Source organism: Sinohyriopsis cumingii, chromosome 2 (genome assembly GCF_028554795.1).
Source record: "Sinohyriopsis cumingii isolate HCF-2022 chromosome 2, ASM2855479v2, whole genome shotgun sequence".
Taxonomy (NCBI): Eukaryota; Metazoa; Mollusca; class Bivalvia; order Unionida; family Unionidae; genus Sinohyriopsis; species Sinohyriopsis cumingii.
The window spans coordinates 49359185-49379629 of record NC_142962.1 but is presented as its reverse complement, the minus strand read 5'-3'; the positions used below and the strand labels follow the sequence as shown (position 1 = coordinate 49379629).

Below are 20445 nucleotides of genomic sequence, written 5' to 3'. Positions count from 1 at the left end.
TAAAGTTTTGAATAGTTTACTTTATTTGACTTATTATTACCTGGTTATCACAGTTAAAAAGAAGATAGTCATTCAACAGATCATCTCTTATTAAACTGTGCTCTTTATTTACCCTACTGTTCCAAAGCTATTCTGGCTTAATGTCAAGTTATTGGTTCCATAAAGTTGCCAAACTTAAAACTGCAGCCATTTGTCCTTTTTGATATCAGATTCTTAATCTGGGTGTACAAATGAAGCATCCTACATATTACCATGGTATTGCGTATATGTGACTCAATACCATATACCTGTTTATGTGTCACATTTTTAAAACATTTATTAATTTCACTGATTTCATCAGATTAGCTAGAATATGGTTCATTATTATTGATTTAAAGTAATATTGTTTTCATTCTTTTATTAAAGCATACCAGATATCATGGACACTGTACAATTGCTGAATAAATGTTTTCATGAAGTTTTGTTTAGATTTCTTATATTTAAAATCTCTGGATGACATATGTATGCAGTTTGTCTGTCTCATGTTTCCTCAAGGAGGTTTGATTGTAGTTTTCAGTACAGTTGAATGGTGTCTTTGGGTGATCCAGTTCTTGACACAAGAACATTGTTACTTTCTTGTTGTACTTGCAGCCCTAAAATAAAAAACATTGTTCTCAGATGTTCTTGGGTTGAAAATGTACACTACTTCTCAAAAGCGAATGGACAAGAACAAAGGTGGTGGTAACTGCCAAGTATGATGTGCCATGTTTGTTGTTTAGAGATTATATCAATGTGCCTTTGGGTGATAAAGTTCATGACTGTTTTCTGGTTGAGAACTCAATATCTCTAAAGCAGGAGATAAGAACAATGATTGCAGAACATGCAGTGTTTGCTGCATTATGTTTGTTATTCCAAAATTAGTTCTAGTGATTACATGCACACCCAGAAACATTGAAGAAAATGTACTTGACACTTGGGCAAGATTTCCAAACAGTTCAACCAAAGATAGTCTACTTTGTTAGGGCAAACACACCATGTGCACATCTGAGAAAATGAACTTAACATTTGGGTGAAAATCCCAAAACAGGATGCCCAAAGAAGACCTGAATATTTCATTTGTATTTTTCCCAGGTATGGAGAGAGGTTCAGTTAAATGTTGATATCTTTAATCACAGGTATGGAGGAAGTTTTGAATGTGGTATACAGATTTAAATGATCTCTCTCTTGTTTCCCACAGGTATGGAGGGAGGTTTGACTGTGGTGTTCAGTATAATATAAAGGTCCGTTTGTTGTCAGAAGATGCATGCACTGTCCTGGATGAATTCAAGTTTGAGGATACCAAACCTGCTGGGAGAGACTGGTTTCATGTAAGTCAATGAACTCAGTTTGAATTACAGAGCTGACACATTTAGGTTTTGATTCATCTATGAACTAAGGCTGCAATCTTTATGCATGTAAATGACTTAGCTTAGTTAACTACATATATGCATTTGCAAAATTGGTAAACATGTAAATGAACACACACAGGATTGTCAGTGATGCAGGAACTATCCATTCAAATTAATTATATAATTCCACATCTCTGCTCAACAGGAAAGCTATATTATTTACCTTTTTGAAAATAAACAGTTTAAAGCTTGTAAGCCTCTGTACTGTTTATTAGTTGTAGATTCTACAAAAGTATCCCATGCTCTTGTACACTTAGTATGTTTGGATGAAGTTATTGATAAATTTTTTGTCTTGTACATGTACGTAGAAGTAGGAAACAATATAATGATTTCTTAGTGATGTTTTCACTAAATTGTCCAATAAATGTGACAAAGACATCTACATATTAAATCATGTCATAATTAGAAGTAAAAGATATACAGCCAATTGCAAGTTGAGCAAGGTATGGATGCACATTATAAGCAGTCAACTGTAATGGATAACTATGGGAAAAGGTTGAGTTTCTAATAGTTTTGATTCAGTGGCATGATTTTGATTATTGTAAACCCTGTACACATTTGAGAAATTTTGGTAAATGTTACAGTTTTAATATGGACATACTCATAGAATGGCATAAATAAATAGCTATTTAGAAAGAATGATGGGTGGAATGATAAAAAATCAGTTCATTTATGTTATGAAATGCAACTTAATATTTACAAGTCAAACAGTCCAGCAGCTATGCAATTGAAAGTCCTTTCCACTTCCAAACTGACAGAATTTTTTTTATGCCACTAGACAGAGAAAACATAATAAAGATTTTGAGGATGATAATACATTATCTGGTGAATATTGTTAAAGAAAAACCAGTTTTTGGAGTAAAATGTGTTTTGTTGATAATACTTACTTATCCGATCATAATAGATAAGGAGTACATCCACTACCTTGTAAATCCATCCCTTCCAAACAGAAGTGCTAAAGAGTAACCTGCCTGACAACTTTGAAGTGAGTCAAGGGTGATCTTTCCATGTAATGTGGAATTGGCACCATATATCACCAGTTCATTAGTTACTACTGGAGTGGATCTGTATGCTTTCCCAAATATGTAACTGCAGGGAGGATTTGGCAAGATGTAATATTGTATTAGAATCTGGCAAGTGTTATCAAAGAAACATAATTTACTGTGAAAAAAAATGGCTTTGTTAAAATATGTTACCTGATTATAGTACATTAGGGGGATAGGTAAGAGGAGAAGAGGGTTGCATCCCTTACTCCAGAGATGTCCTTGTTGGTAGATTGCTTATATAGGATGGGTCAGTTGTTATTTTCCATTGCCTTCCAGCTAGGGATTAGCACATTGTTATATGTGGATGTAGTTCATAGAAATTTTTTCACTCCTGCAAATCTTGCAGACTTGGAGTAACCTGTAACATTAGGAAGCTGCTTAATGATCTAGGAAGGTATTAGATACAAGTTCGGTTGGGTCAGACTGATTCCTTTGGGATGCTATGTCTCTCAGGTAAAAGCAAGAGATGATGTCAGTTAGGGAGCATTTAAGAACTACATCTAATCTTAGTTTCTTGCAAGATGAGCAGACAACCCAGTGTATCCAGGATCAGAGTTGAAATATCATCCTTTCTTTTTAAGCGGTGCAAACATGCAATATCCTCTTCTGATTGGCTGAGTTTACTTTAGGTACCACTTCTGACCCCTTATAGATGCCTTTGGGGTGAAAGATTGTACAGAGTCAAAGGATTTATTCCCCATCACAAGGTGTCTGTTCCTGACAACAAGAGCTGGGACCATATTGAATGCAACTGAATCAACATGGTGGAACTGCAGATAGTTAGGATTAAGCAATAAGTCATGTTATCTCAATGATCTGCCTGCTGTAGCTATAACAACTAGGAAGCAGGTTTGATACAACAGGAGAGTCAAGGAGGCTCTAAACACTCGCTAAGGGATTGCCTTATTCACTCACATTAGAACTCAGAATTAGGACCAAGGATCAAAGCATATGTAGCAAGAACATTCCGGTTTAATGTAAGAGCATCAACTGCCCAGGTTTTGGGATCTGAGAATGGAGACAAGATGGTTGGGAGCTTTGCAGTGTAATCATTTTAAAAAGGATTATGAGAGCTAAACAGATATCACATATTTAGACTACAATGGAGTGCCATGAATTGGTAGATGGTGTCCTAGTATGTGAGCTTTAGAAGTTCTGGCAAGACCCATGAATGGGTTTGTGATGGTATAGATCTTGGAGATCTTGGCTCACTGTGTAAATACCAGTGTTGAGAACCAGTCTCTATGTCTCTGTTCTGAATGTAGTGCCAGAACAAACTGAAGAGAGAGTTTGCACTTTGAACAATCTCCCTTTCGTAAGTCTGTTGGGATGAGTTAGTGAAGGATGCCCTTGATAATGGCATTGAGTTTGGCCTGGAGGCCTCCAAAACAACTTGTAACACCCATGGGTGGCAGGGGCATGAAGTCATTGACCTTCATAGGGTTTGGATTGCAGTTTTTGAAACTGAACCAGAGGTGATTAAGGTCAAGTGTACTTTATGAACATTTTGGTCAAATATAATGTTGCCTACACTGCATGAGACCACGCTTATGAACTTTCCAAATGCATGTTTCCCAAGTCAACAATGTCAGTATGTATTTCCACTCACCATACTGAAAATTGGTGAAACACAATGGTAAAGTATTGACTGTCTTATTGAGATGGTCTTTATAGGGCTGGCAGTTGTGCTAGGGTAAGTCTTTGATGCTTGCATATCTGCTAATGGTGCAGATGGACCACTGTACCATGTTATTACTGGCCCAGTAAGAGGTTGCAGTGAGTTGTGGCATCCACATCCTTGATTGTACTTTTCCTCACTCTAATTCAGGTAGAAACATATACACCCCACACAGTCCTGCCCTTTGGATTGACAATTGTAACTACAGAGAGCATAACAATGGTATACAAAGGTAAAATCAGTCAACTGTTGCACTGAACCTACTGTGAAGAGGGTGCTATAGAAAAAAAAGTAACCAAAGAAATTATTACAATGATTTTATAACATGTAATACGTGATGAAATACTGTCAGAAATGGGGTAAAGTGCAGAGTTTAATTGAAGGTTCTAATGATCAAAAGGCAGGTAATTGATATTGTGAAAGTAGGCTTATGAATTGGAAGTAGTAACTGGTGAATTGACAAGATTTGGCACCAGTCCCTCTATCCAAGGAAAGACCACTCATCTGGCTTCCTTTTTGGCTAGCAGGTAACCATTTAGCTCTTCTGTTGCCAGCCGATGTGGCAGACACCTTACTTAGGTTGTGATGGGTTAATTTTTACTTTTTATGATCTTTGGAAAAAACACCTGACACAAAGTTTAGTTCTGTGAAATAGTGTAAAGTGGGTAGAAAAGTTAGGTAGGACAAGAAATCTTTTCAACAGTTTAAGTTCAATGGCTCAACTGTGAGAAGTATTGGAACATGTTTTGTCATGGCTATACGAGAAAACCTGGTTTAAATCCCATTATTGCCTTTTTACCCACCATGTTTCCTTATTCCTTAAACTAAATTTAATGTTTTGGAAATTTTGATTTTAAAAGAATACAAGATGATAAAATTGACATGTTTATCTTTGATGTTATTATCAAGCCTTTTATGCAAAGAAAGTTTGTTGAGATCCATGGAATCCTAAAAATAAGTCAAAGGTTTTATTAGAAAAACAAGAAGAAAGACGAAGACATAATTTCAAAGTATAATTTATTATAGGAAACTGAAGTAACTTTGTAATATTGTGCAAAATATTTCAGGACCCACGATTAGAAACTTTATGTGAATTTGTTTCAATGTATATTTTTAGCAGGTACATTCAGGCAAATGATAGTTTGGCAATCAGTATTAACTTTTCCGTCTAATCAGAAGCAGTAGAAAATATTATCTGGCTGTTTACATTAACCATTTTTTGTCAAGACTTTTGGGAAACTTTCCACAACCTTGTATTCAGATAAAATGAAAGAATCATTAACTGCGTGGTAATTAAAAAAAATAAAATTATTTGTTGAAACTGTTTGTGTATTAAGTGTGAATTGGAAGATATATCTGTGGAACACTTTGGTAGGGTTCCTGTTTAAACATTCTCCCTCATCAGTAGTTGCTGATGCACCAAGTATAGTGTTTGTGAAGAAAGCTGGAATCATGGGGAGATCCCAATTAATACTATTAAGATCCGTGGGCAAACTATCAAGATCGACAGGTATCCATACCTGATGCAAGATAATTTTACTTGTGCATTCATTCCTGTTCTTTATCAGTCTGGGAATCCATGATCCGAGTTTGTAGTTACAGTAAGATATAATTTGAGAGGAAATATTTATTTAAAATATTCATTAGAAGTTTTAAAGTGTTCATTGAATTTGGATTCATATGCTATGTCGGAATTATTGTGAACTCTTTGAAAAATATTCGGATTGTATCAGTGTGGTACATCAGGGCATTAAAGACAATTGGAGCATTCTATATTTTTGGGCTTGTGATGGGACATTTAGGATTATCTGGGATTTAATTTACAATACTTTAGATGTCTCTTGTGTTTTCACTTTGTATTGTAGAGAAATAAATTGCTTGTTGATTTTATTTTAAATTATTTGTTTCACTTCTTTCTGTTACATATTTTAAGACCTAGAGTCATAATATATCAAATTTTGGCATAATGCATTATGTACCACAGCAATGGGATCATCATCATTATTGCTATCACTGGTATGTCTGTTTGCTCACTAAATCCTGCCATAACAAAACATTTTTATGAAAGGTAATTTTCAGCCATTTTCACAACATATCAAATTCACAATGAATACAGAGAGACTTGCATCAAGCTGTACTCAGTTATTCAACATATAGGTATAGAGTGATAGCTAAAGGATATTTATTATTTGGTCAGAAAGTACAAAACAAAAGCATTTCTTTTCATGCTTTTAATTGCACTGAACCAGCAACCCATGATTCTAAAGCACCAATTATAAATGAGGCGTGATTGTCATGCCTTTCTCACTTGACACCTTTGTTATGCCTTTAATTTTTAAACGACTACCATTGTCTACCAGGTTCCAGTGCATTCTGTGATAAAAATGTTTTAATTGAGCTAATTTTCTCTGATGGACCACACAAATAAAACAATATAGCCAATTAACCATTGTAATAAAGATCATTAAAACAAAGCCTTTGGCATATATAGTAATTACTGATTTGGTCAGGGAAATTAAACTCAAACATTCTAATAGCAAAAATTGTTTTCTCCAAGATTGTAATAAAGTCTTTTTCTGTCAGGGATCCTGAAATTCTAATGGCTTTTGCAGGACATTTTACTTCTGAAAATTTAATGTGGCATTCATATATTTGTGAAATTTAATATAAAAACATTCAAAGGAGATATAACAGTCTGTGACAAAAAAGAAAAGTTTGTTATGGATCAGAAAAGGTCATTTTAGCTCAAGGTTTACTGCTGCCATAATATTGGGATTTCCATGATTCACTAGTTTCCTCAAGCTAATTTATGACATTATTTTCTTTCAGAACATTATTCTTTACATTTTCACCCAACAACTACTATATTACACTTGAAAATATGTAACACCTCCTTGACAGGAATTTCTGGTAAAGCTGGGTGAAGATTTGGAGGATGATAGTAAGCATTAGCTGTTGTTGTTGTGAATCTTTTTGTTTAATTCAGGCATTGCTCAACTATTTTGTTCTAAAGGTATAATGTGCTGACACTGCAACTCACTATAGTTAAGAAATCTGGTGTGGGGGAGTGATGTATAGTACAGACCCTGGGGCAATTGTTCAATTATAGGGGTAATCAAGTCTACAAGTCAATGAGATAAACAAACTTTCACAATGTCTTTTGTATTTTGCTTTCTGGCTATGGAGTGTTTAAATAACTGGGAAAAGATATTGACCAAACAAGCTTTGTCACCGACACCTCTGTTGATTGTTTGACAAAGAAATTTGGTCATCCTTTAATTAAGCTTAATTTGGACACCTTTATTGATTGGCTGACAAAGAAGTAATTGGTAAATTAGAGACCTATTGACTTTTTAATTTTATTTTGTTATGGTATTTATTATAAGGTTAATGATAAAGAAAGACATTTTAATATTTTGATATATTCTATGACTGGTATCTGGTTGATCATAGTACCTGTTTAGTCAAAACCTTTGATCTGCCAGATTTGTCTGGTAAAATAGTGATTTCAGGATCTCTGATATGAGGTGGTCTCTTTACAAGACGTTCAACACTGTATCATCTTCACAGGGTGCCATTTATAAACATTTATATTTCCAGGTGAGCCACATGTTCCAGAAGTATGGGCAAGGTTTAAGGTACATCCTGTACACACATGGAGGCAAGGACACACAGTTCTGGGCTGGACATTATGGGGTCAAAATAACTTTGTCCTCCATCATGTTCAATTTCTCTGAAAACTCCCCAAGAGAGCCAAATAGGACATGATTCCATATTCCCAAATCATTATGTTATGTTTGAAGGTCAAGAGTGGAGTATGATATATATATTGTCAAATAATATTATGTGTGAAAATCGAGAATTGAGTATGATCTGCCCAGGTTATGTCCTTGTGCAAGGCACCTAATAAATAAACTATTTGTATTACTGTGCTGTAAAACCCCAAATCCTTGTTATACTGCTACCCCTCTGATACCATTGGTATCACATTAAAAATTGGTCAAATTTTGTTTCATCCTTGCTCCTTAACTTATTGTGGTTGTTACTTCTTGAGTCATGACAACGTATTATAATACCATTTAACATAATTTAGAACTCGATTTGTGCTTGTATTATAACGACACAGTTTTGTTGCAATATCATTTCGTGTAAGACTGTCGTGTATAAATGGGACCCCTTTTATGGCTCCTTTGAATAGCATTATAAACAGCGTATACTCGGTGTGTGCATGTCTTTGTGTGTGTGTGTGTATGTGTGTATATATATATATATATATATATATATATATATATATATATATATAGTTCTCTTCAACTCCTTTCAGTGCATCATGGACCTTTAGAATGCTTGTCTTGTAACTCGGGAAACATTAACCCCATACTTGTTCTTCTTTTTCTGTGTTTTCCTGATAATCATAATATAGAATTCTTTACTGAAGTAAACAATATTATTCATTATTGTCATGTAATGTATGAAGAAAATATAAAAAGCTGTCTTTCACAGCCACTTAGATCTCTGAAATCCAGTAACAGTAGTATAATAGTAAACAAACCTCTTATATCAGGCAATTTGTGCTTGTTGTCCCTATTTTCTGCTCAGTAGCAGTGTGCATAGTGCATACATGATGTCTTTTTTTTTATAGAGTTTTTGTTTTGACTTGGTTTTAGTCAGGTCTATTACACACCAGGGACTTGGCTCATATATCACGCTGATTGTTTAAATGGTCAGAGAGTTTCATATGGCATTTTACAGTACAGCAGCACTAGAAGGCAATTTTTTGCAGATGCACCGCTCCAGTGGCCTAAGTGGTTAGAGTGTCCACCTCAGATGTGGGAGGTTGTGGGTTTTAACCCGCAGCTGAGTCATAGCAGTGACTTTAAAAAATGGTGCTTGCAATTGCCTCGCTTGGCATTCAGCATTAAGAGGTTATTGTTAGGACTGGACAGCCTGGATAATTTGACTTGGTGGGACATGATGCCCCAGTGCTAGACATCACTATGAACTGCCACACTGAAGACATCGTAATGATATAATGGAAAAACTGATAAAGCTACATTACAAAATAATCAACCCACTTTGTGCAGATGCAGCTGGAGTAGATGGGCCTTGAGGAAGGACACACAACAGTATCCAACCTGGGCTGATCCTATTTTAGAATCTGAATGCCAATTCTTTTTGTGGCGAGTCCGGCATGCTGACCTCTGAGCTGGACAGTGGGTGGATTCATTGCACGCATTACCGAGACACTTCTAAAGTCAATAATAGATGTGTTTTGTTTTACATCGTTACCTATGCATCAAAATAGTGAATGCACTATACTATTTACACATATACACAATAGTTTTGAAATGTAAAGTGTCAACATATACCAAAAATGAAATTTTAATTAAAAAATGTCAGTGAAGCCCTAACATGTACTGGTACCTATGGACTGCTGACCATCGCAGGCAAAAGTGTGAGCACTATGTGCTTTACAGATGCATTGGCAGCTTGTTACATTCTGCCATAATGCCCACTGCATATTCGACTGCACCACATATAAATTCAAATTATCGTAACATGCACATTATTCAACTATTTTTTAATGAAAATTTCAGTATCCATTAAAATTTAACATATTTACATGGGGTAAATGTCAATAAAATACTTCTATTTTATACAACGTGCTATAAAGGGTGTGGTTATCTCTTTCCTGGTGACTTTTTTTAAACCATGGATTACAAGTACTTTTGTGCACATGAGAACATGAAGATCATCCAAGTGTATGATTAGAGCAGTACTGTCCAACCTGCGGCTGATTTTAAATGGCCTGCCAGAGCTCAAGCAGCTATATAGTTGTTGCTTTTCAGTTTTCTGATGCGGCCCTCTGCCTCAAGAAAAACATTTTCAGTAGCCCATGGTGTCAAAAAAGTTGGAGAGCACTGGATTAGAGGCAAAGGCATGTTTCTTTATTGTTACTTTTAGAATACAGTGACAATATCACAGATTTACTAAAGCTGTGCAGGGTAATAACAATTTGTATAACATCATTAGATATCTTGGTATATCAATTATTTATTACACATTCATATGTTTCTATACATATTTTGTAGCAACCAGTTATATGCCAAATATCTTTAATCCCAATTTCCATTCTTTGACATACATTTTTGTTTCACTGTGCAAGTTTTTTTTCTCCTTTTAGGAGTAAATATTCTATAGTAAAACTTCTAAAGATAATGATGGAAGAGACAAAAATGATTTCTTAAATACATACATAATAAATGAATCATGTGAAGTCTGCGAGAACATTATCCATTTACAACTTCTTGTATACATTGAGGCTTTCTGATGTTGTATTAATATAGGTTATAAATTGCATGTAGTTTGGTAGACTTCTGTATAACATACATTTTTAAATGTCATCATCATTGTTAGAAGTCATTTTAAGACCATCATCAAAAAAGTGTTGATTTAAAAATGATTAAGATATAATTGTTACATACACTGCAATTATATACACTCTTTATGTGAAAAAAAAATGTTTAAATAATTAAAAAGAACAAAAAACTTTATATACAATATTTTCTAAAAAATTATAGTATTTGTCCTGTTTGTTAATTGCCCAATACAACATTTGTTGACTTCAAGCAACATCTTTATTTGCAGGGTGGAAAGTTTTTCTGTTTACATCACATCATATCTTTTCCTGGACATATAACATTCCAAGACTGATTACAAATATGTTACATGGAAGTGAAACATCATATATACTTGCTACATTAACCAAAATCTTAATTATCAATCCTACTGATGCGGCCCTCTGCCTCAAGAAAAACATTTTCAGTAGCCCATGGTGTCAAAAAAGTTGGAGAGCACTGGATTAGAGGCAGAGGCATGTTTCTTTATTGTTACTTTTAGAATACAGTGACAATATCACAGATTTACTAAAGCTGTGCAGGGTAATAACAATTTGTATAACATCATTAGATATCTTGGTATATCAATTATTTATTACACATTCATATGTTTCTATACATATTTTGTAGCAACCAGTTATATGCCAAATATCTTAAATCCCAATTTCCATTCTTTGACATACATTTTTGTTTCACTGTGCAAGTTTTTTTTCTCCTTTTAGGAGTAAATATTCTATAGTAAAACTTCTAAAGATAATGATGGAAGAGAAAAAAATGATTTCTTAAATACATACATAATAAATGAATCATGTGAAGTCTGCGAGAACATTATCCATTTACAACTTCTTGTATACATTGAGGCTTTCTGATGTTGTATTAATATAGGTTATAAATTGCATGTAGTTTGGTAGACTTCTGTATAACATACATTTTTAAATGTCATCATCATTGTTAGAAGTCATTTTAAGACCATCATCAAAAAAGTGTTGATTTAAAAATGATTAAGATATAATTGTTACATACACTGCAATTATATACACTCTTTATGTGAAAAAAAAATGTTTAAATAATTAAAAAGAACAAAAAACTTTATATACAATATTTTCTAAAAAATTATAGTATTTGTCCTGTTTGTTAATTGCCCAATACAACATTTGTTGACTTCAAGCAACATCTTTATTTGCAGGGTGGAAAGTTTTTCTGTTTACATCACATCATATCTTTTCCTGGACATATAACATTCCAAGACTGATTACAAATATGTTACATGGAAGTGAAACATCATATATACTTGCTACATTAACCAAAATCTTAATTATCAATCCTACTGATGCGGCCCTCTGCCTCAAGAAAAACATTTTCAGTAGCCCATGGTGTCAAAAAAGTTGGAGAGCACTGGATTAGAGGCAGAGGCCTGTTTCTTTATTGTTACTTTTAGAATACAGTGACAATATCACAGATTTACTAAAGCTGTGCAGGGTAATAACAATTTGTATAACATCATTGGATATCTTGGTATATCAATTATTTATTACATATTCATATGTTTCTATACATATTTTGTAGCAACCAGTTATATGCCAAATATCTTTAATCCCAATTTCCATTCTTTGACATACATTTTTGTTTCACTGTGCAAGTTTTTTTTCTCCTTTTAGGAGTAAATATTCTATAGTAAAACTTCTAAAGATAATGATGGAAGAGAAAAAAATGATTTCTTAAATACATACATAATAAATGAATCATGTGAAGTCTGCGAGAACATTATCCATTTACAACTTCTTGTATACATTGAAGCTTTCTGATGTTGTATTAATATAGGTTATAAATTGCATGTAGTTTGGTAGACTTCTGTATAACATACATTTTTAAATGTCATCATCATTGTTAGAAGTCATTTTAAGACCATCATCAAAAAAGTGTTGATTTAAAAATGATTAAGATATAATTGTTACATACACTGCAATTATATACACTCTTTATGTGAAAAAAAAATGTTTAAATAATTAAAAAGAACAAAAAACTTTATATACAATATTTTCTAAAAAATTATAGTATTTGTCCTGTTTGTTAATTGCCCAATACAACATTTGTTGACTTCAAGCAACATCTTTATTTGCAGGGTGGAAAGTTTTTCTGTTTACATCACATCATATCTTTTCCTGGACATATAACATTCCAAGACTGATTACAAATATGTTACATGGAAGTGAAACATCATATATACTTGCTACATTAACCAAAATCTTAATTATCAATCCTACTGTGCATAATGCAAACAGCGCTCAGCAATGGCACTGCCACATTTATTGTAACTTCTATTAATCCTAAATGTACAATGATAAACAGATATGTGCTGCCATATGCAAATCAACATAATGAATACTATTTATATAAAAGTTCAAATTAATACAAAACAGCAAAATTATTAGGGTTAAATTATTCCTGTTAATCATAGATTGGATAAACAAAACAAAAAATATTTTACTAATTGAAACCATTTGAGCTGTCTTTGTGTAATACAGCAAACTTGAAAGATACATACAAGTGCATCAAGAAATAAATCATGGACAAATCTAACAAATCAATATTTAGAGTGGACACTATCTAGACCTATATTTTTCCTCTTTGCCTGTCAAAGTGCGTTGGCCAACATTTTTCCTTAAATTCTTAATGTATTAATATGTTGTAAAAATACTGTGTAACATTTATTTTGTTTTTACACAATATAAAAGTGATAATCATTACTCGATTTCTTCTTTTTTTTCTCACTCTGTAATGTAAATACAAAGTGCTTGTTTAAAGGTCTCATTCATAAGTCAGCATCAACTTAAATCTCCTTTCAAAGTCTGTCAAGGGTACAATATGTTCTACCAAGATTTTAGTTTTAAAATCGTACTTCACACTTTTAGAAAAAGCTAATGGCATGAGAAATGTATTGACATATGCAGTCTTTTTTTTTTAGCATGACACCAACTTTCACTCTATCAGATAAGATGGTTAAGGTAGCACAGACACATTTTACAACAAATTCATTTCGGAAGAAGAACATATCTTCTAAAATGATGCAGTTTATAAATTTGCAAAGCAGGATGGATAAGGCAGTCAGTATGCTTTTGCTTCAAAGACACCCATTCAGCCCGAATGCATAGTAGCTTATTTGCATACCTGTAATTTCAAGGCTGTAATTTATTAGGTTGTAATTACTGGTTAACATGAAGGACTACAAAACCATGAAAACACAAGTGCTACTTATCTGCACATTTAGGAGCAATGTTGTGATTATGGTATTCAAATCTTCTGATAAGTGATATATTTCTAGTTTCAAACTTGAACAGATTTTCCTGAACAAAATCAACTCCAATATTCTAAGTATAAATATATGATTTATTATCAATGTTCTCTCAGTAAGATAGGAACATTACTTAGCACACAAATAAAAGATACTAGAAAGCTGAATGCAGTGCATCAAATAAAATAGCAAATGTCAAGTACCATTCCAAACATTTTAGATAAACTGCCTATGGACTTGTGACTAACTTAACTTATTGGATGCCTGATCAACTGACTGATATTTGCTATGGATTTGCTCTTCTAATAAGCATGTGTCCTGTTTGATGATTGTCCAGTTTGTACCAGTTCTCTCCACAACCAGTAAATTAATTTGAGAAATAGGGTCTCTCTAGGGTGTTTGTTCAAGACTGTGGTGGGAGGAATGACTAATGAATAACAAAGGAACATCAGATTAAACTACTGACAAAACACAAAAAACACTAAGGGTATAATAGAAGCTTTTGTTAAGCACGTCATTTGGATCCCCATATTTATGTCCAGTATACAGTAGTTTTTGATCACACACAGAAGATTGACCAACTGGGTCAATAATGACCATCCGGGTCAGAAGATGGGGAGGGAACAATGTTCAGCAAAAGCTCTTTTATGCTAGGTTCACATAACATTTAAACCCAGAGTTAAAGCATCTCTGTTCTCAAGGAAAATTATTGTAACATTTTGCAGCCTAATTACTGTGGAACTATTAGATAATTTAGCCAAGTTTATCTGGACTCTACAAGTTTCTTGCAATTTTATAGAGGATAGGGACTTTAGACCTATGGTCAAAAGCATGGACATTTTCAGCTTGTCATGGATATGTTCCTTGCAATTTTATACATTAAGTGGACTTCACAACTAAAGTCAAAGGCATGGGATACTTTCAGCAAAGTTCCTACTGATGTATTGGTTTGATAGGGTCTTTAGAGCTTATGTCAGAGGAATGGACATTTTCAGCAATTTTATGGTTGACAGAGGCTTTAGAGTCAAGGTCAAAGACATGGATATTTTCAGCATGTTTTGGACATGTTCCTTGCAATTCTATACATGATTGGGCCAATTTAACATTGGCTCTAGAAGTTCCTTGCAATTTTATGGTTGATAGAGACTTCTGAGTCAAGGTCAAAGACACAGACATTTTCAGCAGAGCTCCTTGCAATTTAACAGATGATAGGGACTTTCGAGCTAAGGTCCAAGACTTGGATATTATCAACAGAGTTGCTGGATTACAATTATTCATTTGAGGTCGGCTAAGAAAATATTTATAGATTTAAAATAGCCTCATGAAAATTGGTACTAAATTGTCCACTAGCTCTAATTAATTTAACCCTTAGAGAGCTACAGTTTTGTTGCATAAAATTCTCATTAATATATTAATTATCATACTTATTGGATAAAAAAAGTTTGTTTAACAATAATTACTTTCGTATGAACATTATTTGTAAGCATCAAGTTACATAATAACTTTATTAGGTTTGCAATTACTGGTGCAAATACTGACAAAATTACAAATTACCCTATTTCTCCTGCATTTTAAAAATATTTTTTAATGAAAAAGTTACAGTATGTTAAAAAACAATACTATATTCTTTAGTGGCTCAAACAGTCCTTTGTATGTCTCTTTACAACTCTGCATCCAAATCACAGGAATTGATAACAGCTAATGAACATGAAGTTGAGGATCACAGCAAGTTTCCATCCCCTAAATTCTGTAAAAAAATGTTCCAAAAGCTTTGCAGTTTTTCTTATTTCTTCTAGTACATGCCTGTCATCTAATGTCCACATATGAGCCCACTAAGACATTCACTTGTCAAGTTTATTATCTGTTTGTGTTACTTGTTTAGAATATATAAGTAGTGGTAAATGGGGCATTGACTCCATCCCTTCTTAAAGCCTCACTGTAATGAATAAGCAGGTTAAACAACAATATAGTAGAAGAAAATGAAATTTTAAAGTAAAAAAATTCTTCTAACATAAATTTAGTTGCAAGGAGTATATTTTGACTATGATAAAATTAACAGCTTAAGCAACAACAGTCAAATAACCAAAGTATTAAAGAAAAAATCTACTATTTAGCTCATTAACCATGTGTGTGATGTTTACACGTCATGAGGATGTACTCTACTTTCCATCTCTGTACCATCAACATGATTTTTAAAAAAACAAATTGGGTGGTATTAAAATATTCTAATACACCCTCTCCCCAGGAGAATTCTAATTTTTACCCTTCTGCACGTGTGTGAGCAAAATGGCTAATCGAAAACGAAATCTTTTAAACACCTAGGCACCTGGCTAAACAAATATTTCTCAGAAGCAGATGAATTTGGATGTACTGAGAAGCACCCCCTAAAATATTTCCAATTCTCAATTCATGAGAAAATGAAAAAATCTCCAGGGGTTAATGAATTAATTGTGAGTTTCAATGACGTCACAAATTTTGAATATTTCTTGAGTATTTGATCATTTGTACATTTAATACTGCAAGAAATTTCCGCAAAACTTGTTAACTCATTAACCTCATGTGTTATGTTTATGTGTCATGAGGTTGTAACCTACTTCTGAGCTCTGCATTTTCAACACCAAATAAGAAACACCAATGTGGGTGGTATTACAGAAGAGTAGATATAGCTCTACAGTGATACCAAATAATGTAGACTTTCTACTTGCATTACCAAATACAAAATGAAAAAACTAATTTTTGAGACCCAATTTGTTTGTAGTGGGGACAAAAATGATGGGTATTTGGAACTGGAGTTTGTTTCCAGATTTTAGGCTTTTTGGTCTGAGGTCTAAAGAAGACTGGTCTGAACTGCACATGGACCTGTAAAACTCTGCATAAAGTAGGGCAAGTTTGAGATTTGGAGTAAAAAGTGGCCAGGACACAAAAATCATGGTATAATAAACCAAGATTAAAAAAGAAGTCTAATATTTACCCTTCTGCACATGCATGAGCAAAATGGCCAATCAAAAACATCTTTTATACACCTAGGCATTTGGTAAACGAAACTCTTGGAAGCTGACATCTGGATGTATTGAGAAGTAACTCGAAAAATGCGTTTATACACTCCATTTCAGGTGAAAATGAAAAGAATCTCCAGGGGTTAAGGAGTTAATATTCATTTCAAATTATTAATAGAGTTTTTCTCATTAAACAATCTTTTAAAACAGTAATACTTATGAAATTTATAAAACTAAAATCATTTTCTTCTAAGAAAACAAGCAAGCTGATGAAACCACCCCTAACCCCAAAATAAGCTCGGTTTCTCTAAAACAATCCTGGTTCAAAGAACAAAAATAAGCTTCCTTTCTTTTTTAAAAAGAAGCCTATAAAACTAACCTGATAATAAGCCTATTTTATCCATAAACCAGCCCTGTTCCTGATGTTTGCAGAAACCTATGGAAAATACAACAATAACAGAAAGCATGCAACCAATGTCAACACAGGCCCTAGACACACACCAGCCAGCAACCAATGGCTTCTCGAGGCCAGCTAACAAAGCAACACAAGATGCATCTTAGTCAGAGCAACCTCTGTGCAAGAGTATATTCAGAATAACAAGAGTCAGCAACAAGTGCACACGGTTTACTCCAGGATGATCTACATGCTTGAAACATCACATATTGCTGAGTATTACTGGCAAAGCTACTTGCAAGGATCAAGAGAGAAACAAATTGATGGTTCACTGCCTGGGATGCAGAGTGGGAATGCACTCAACCCTGTTACTATGTAGGGCCTGTGGCTGTCTCAATCTCCATGCCAAGCTTTGTAAAACAGGGGCACATGAAAAGGTTTGGAAAGGTACTGTCAGAGAAGCTATGCAGAACAAAGCAAGTGACTCGCCCAACAAGTGTTGGTAACAAGCAACAAGACAACGAATAATTAATTTTATCTAATAAAAATTCTGTTCCCCCTCAAATATTCCAATGCAGTATGCTCTTAAGATGAATTAGAGAAGTTGCTACTCGTACACAAGCATGTCTCGTGCAGTGAGGATGGAGCACAGAGTTGATTGGTGACATGCTCCCATTTCTGAGGGCCAGACAAGAGCTCACAGACCTTTTATTTTAAAATGATCGGCTACAAGAACAAGTCATGATTCACCAGGCGCAGTTAACAGGCCCCCACCCAAACCACATGGATGGATGGCTCAGCTTCAATGAGCAGCAACTACCACTCACTGAATCTCTCCACAGCTGGCTATCCAGGTCAAGTGTATCAGCTGTGGACCACCAAAAATCAAATGCAAGAAATCCTCACAAAAAATAACCTTCAATGGTCTCTAGGTTTGACATTCTCAATTTCTACATTTACTTTTGAAATACTGCTAAACAGGGGTTGACCAGCATGCTGTCTGTTGTTGTCCATCTAGCACATACATTTGAGGTTGACCAGCATGCTGTCTGTTGTTGTCCATCATGCACATACATTAGAGGTTGACCAGCATGCTGTCTGTTGTTGTCCATCTAGCACATACGTTGTGCACCTATTCAACATCATTTCTGGGCACAAAATCACTGGTATATCCAGTATGGTCATCATTGCTATTATCTGCCAAATGAAACAGCCATCTGAAAATGAAGCACACTGAGAGTCTGCCATTTCGAGTTTTGTTGGCAGTGTATATTTTAAACAAGCAATTTAAAATTTCTATGATGAATGCAGCGTTAAAACTATGACAAAATGCTTGTTCATGACCCCAATGTATGCCGCCCCGAGTGGTCTAAAGTGCTCTCTGTTAGGGATCACTGCCATCTCGCCTCTGTCTGCGTGGGTTCGAGTCTTGGATTCAGCTAATGTATGTGAGAAAGCTTGCCAGTAGCTTCTCATGGGTTGGTGGTTCTTTTCGGGGTTTTCCCGGGTTCTTCCTTCACCATTAATACTGGCTGCCATATATAGCCTATCATGTGCTGAAAAATGGCGTTAAATCCTAAAACAACAACAACAACCACAATGTACCAATCAAATTTGCTTCACAACCATTCATGTCAAGCTTAAATACCCAAATGTATGAACAGTTGCTTACCTGAAAATTACATATGCTGCAACTAGCGCTTCCAAAATTCTAACATTGGTATGACTTCTGCCATGACAAGCATTTCAAGGGTTAAAATATGACATTGTCAAACACCTACAATTTTCACGCTATATCTTATCACAAGTACTGACTTGTTTATCAATCACAGCCATTTCAGTCTTTATGAATCTCAGCCTGATATCTCTATGCTCCCTGGAACTAGCAGAAAAATTATTGTTTTTACACAATAACGATCTTCATTTTTGGTTAAAAACAAGACATACTTACCAGCCAACCTCAAATGCCAGACTGCATGTACCTGGCAACTCTGCTAAATTATCTGAGCTCTAAATTCCCAATCATCAATAAAAGGGTGGGGACTTGAAGAGCTAAGGTAATTTCAGCCATTAGATACTTTAATGTAACCCATCAGATAATATCATGGACAAATTTTAAAGTATGGACTGCAGACTTATTTACTAATAACAGTAATTTGTGCCTTTAGGAATCCCAGATTGGCAACATTGAATGATATCTCAAAGCTGCTAGGGATTAGTAGAAAAATGACAGTCTGATACAATAAAATTTGTAGACATTTTGGCTAAAAGGCATTTAGAGACGGAGTAGGAACTCTGGGTTAAAATGTTGTGTGACAGTGGCATCAGTATTTCCTAGTGTTATTTATGTAACATCACTAGTTTAACCTCTTGTTTCTTTAAAATTATATTTTTTTTCCTACAATATTTATAAGCATTAGGTTTAAATATACTTAAAAGGTACACAAATTTATTAATTAATTTATAAAAAATAGCTTGGGGATATAGGGATACAGTTTTAAAAAGAAAATGATGATTATTTATGGTACAAACAGGCCAATTAAAAGCTAGTATAAGTGTCCACTCTAAAGCTATTGATTTGTCAGGTTTGTCAGAGCAAGGTTTGTCAGGTCCATTATGACTTTGATGAAGATTGTGTCATCCTTTATGTAAGTTGGTGTCTCTAGTACAGAATGAGAGACAAAAAGGGGACACCCCGATGCAATGTTCATATCTGTGGTGGGTCGTTTGAAGCTGCTGCTTGTAGGGTCGGGTTTGAAAGTGTCTGATAGATTGCGCTGTCCAGACTGTTGGTCCAGTAACATCAGAGTCACTTTCTGTTGGAACGGCCATGGCAGCAATGCATCATATTCCCCTCGCATCACGACAAAGAACAGTGACATATGCGTATTCTTACCCATCCCATCACCATTCAGGTAGACCCTGGCACACATTTTGTAGCCAAACCGTGATGAGTAGAAAGGCTGACTGTACAGCGATAATGTCTTGCCTGTGATTGCCTCTTGCTTGCGTCGTGTGTAGTCTCTTATTTTCCACAATAGTGTCCCATCATAGCTGGCAGTCTCCAGCACTTGGAAACGCAGGTCCAACTCGGCCAGACGAACATCAAGGTTATGAAACTGCCTATCATGCATTGTAAGTTGCTGCTTCATATCTGAAAAATACATTGTGTATGCCCTCTTGAGGTAGAACAATATTAATGAAAATACAATAC

General features: G+C 34.5%; 2 protein-coding genes across 9 annotated transcripts in view; one reads left to right on the top strand and one right to left on the bottom strand.

Moving 5' to 3' along the window:
• Window positions 1–8531, top strand: part of LOC149804809 (F-box only protein 44-like) — a 36020-nt gene extending 27489 nt beyond the window's left edge. For all 6 annotated transcript variants that reach the window (XM_089944813.1, XM_089944803.1, XM_089944796.1 and 3 more), the window contains 2 exons: window positions 1217–1346; window positions 7752–8531. In XM_089944813.1, coding sequence (XP_089800939.1) covers window positions 1217–1346; window positions 7752–7919 — 298 coding nt within the window. In that variant the 3' untranslated portion in view covers window positions 7920–8531. The remainder of the gene's footprint in view (window positions 1–1216; window positions 1347–7751) is intronic.
• Window positions 8532–10077: 1546 nt separating this feature from the next.
• LOC149804804 (TNF receptor-associated factor 3-like) overlaps window positions 10078–20445 on the bottom strand; it is a 222455-nt gene continuing 212087 nt past the window's right edge. For all 3 annotated transcript variants that reach the window (XM_089944776.1, XM_089944769.1, XM_089944787.1), the window contains one exon: window positions 10078–20385. In XM_089944776.1, the coding sequence (XP_089800902.1) occupies window positions 19802–20385 (584 nt within the window). In that variant the 3' untranslated portion in view covers window positions 10078–19801. The remainder of the gene's footprint in view (window positions 20386–20445) is intronic.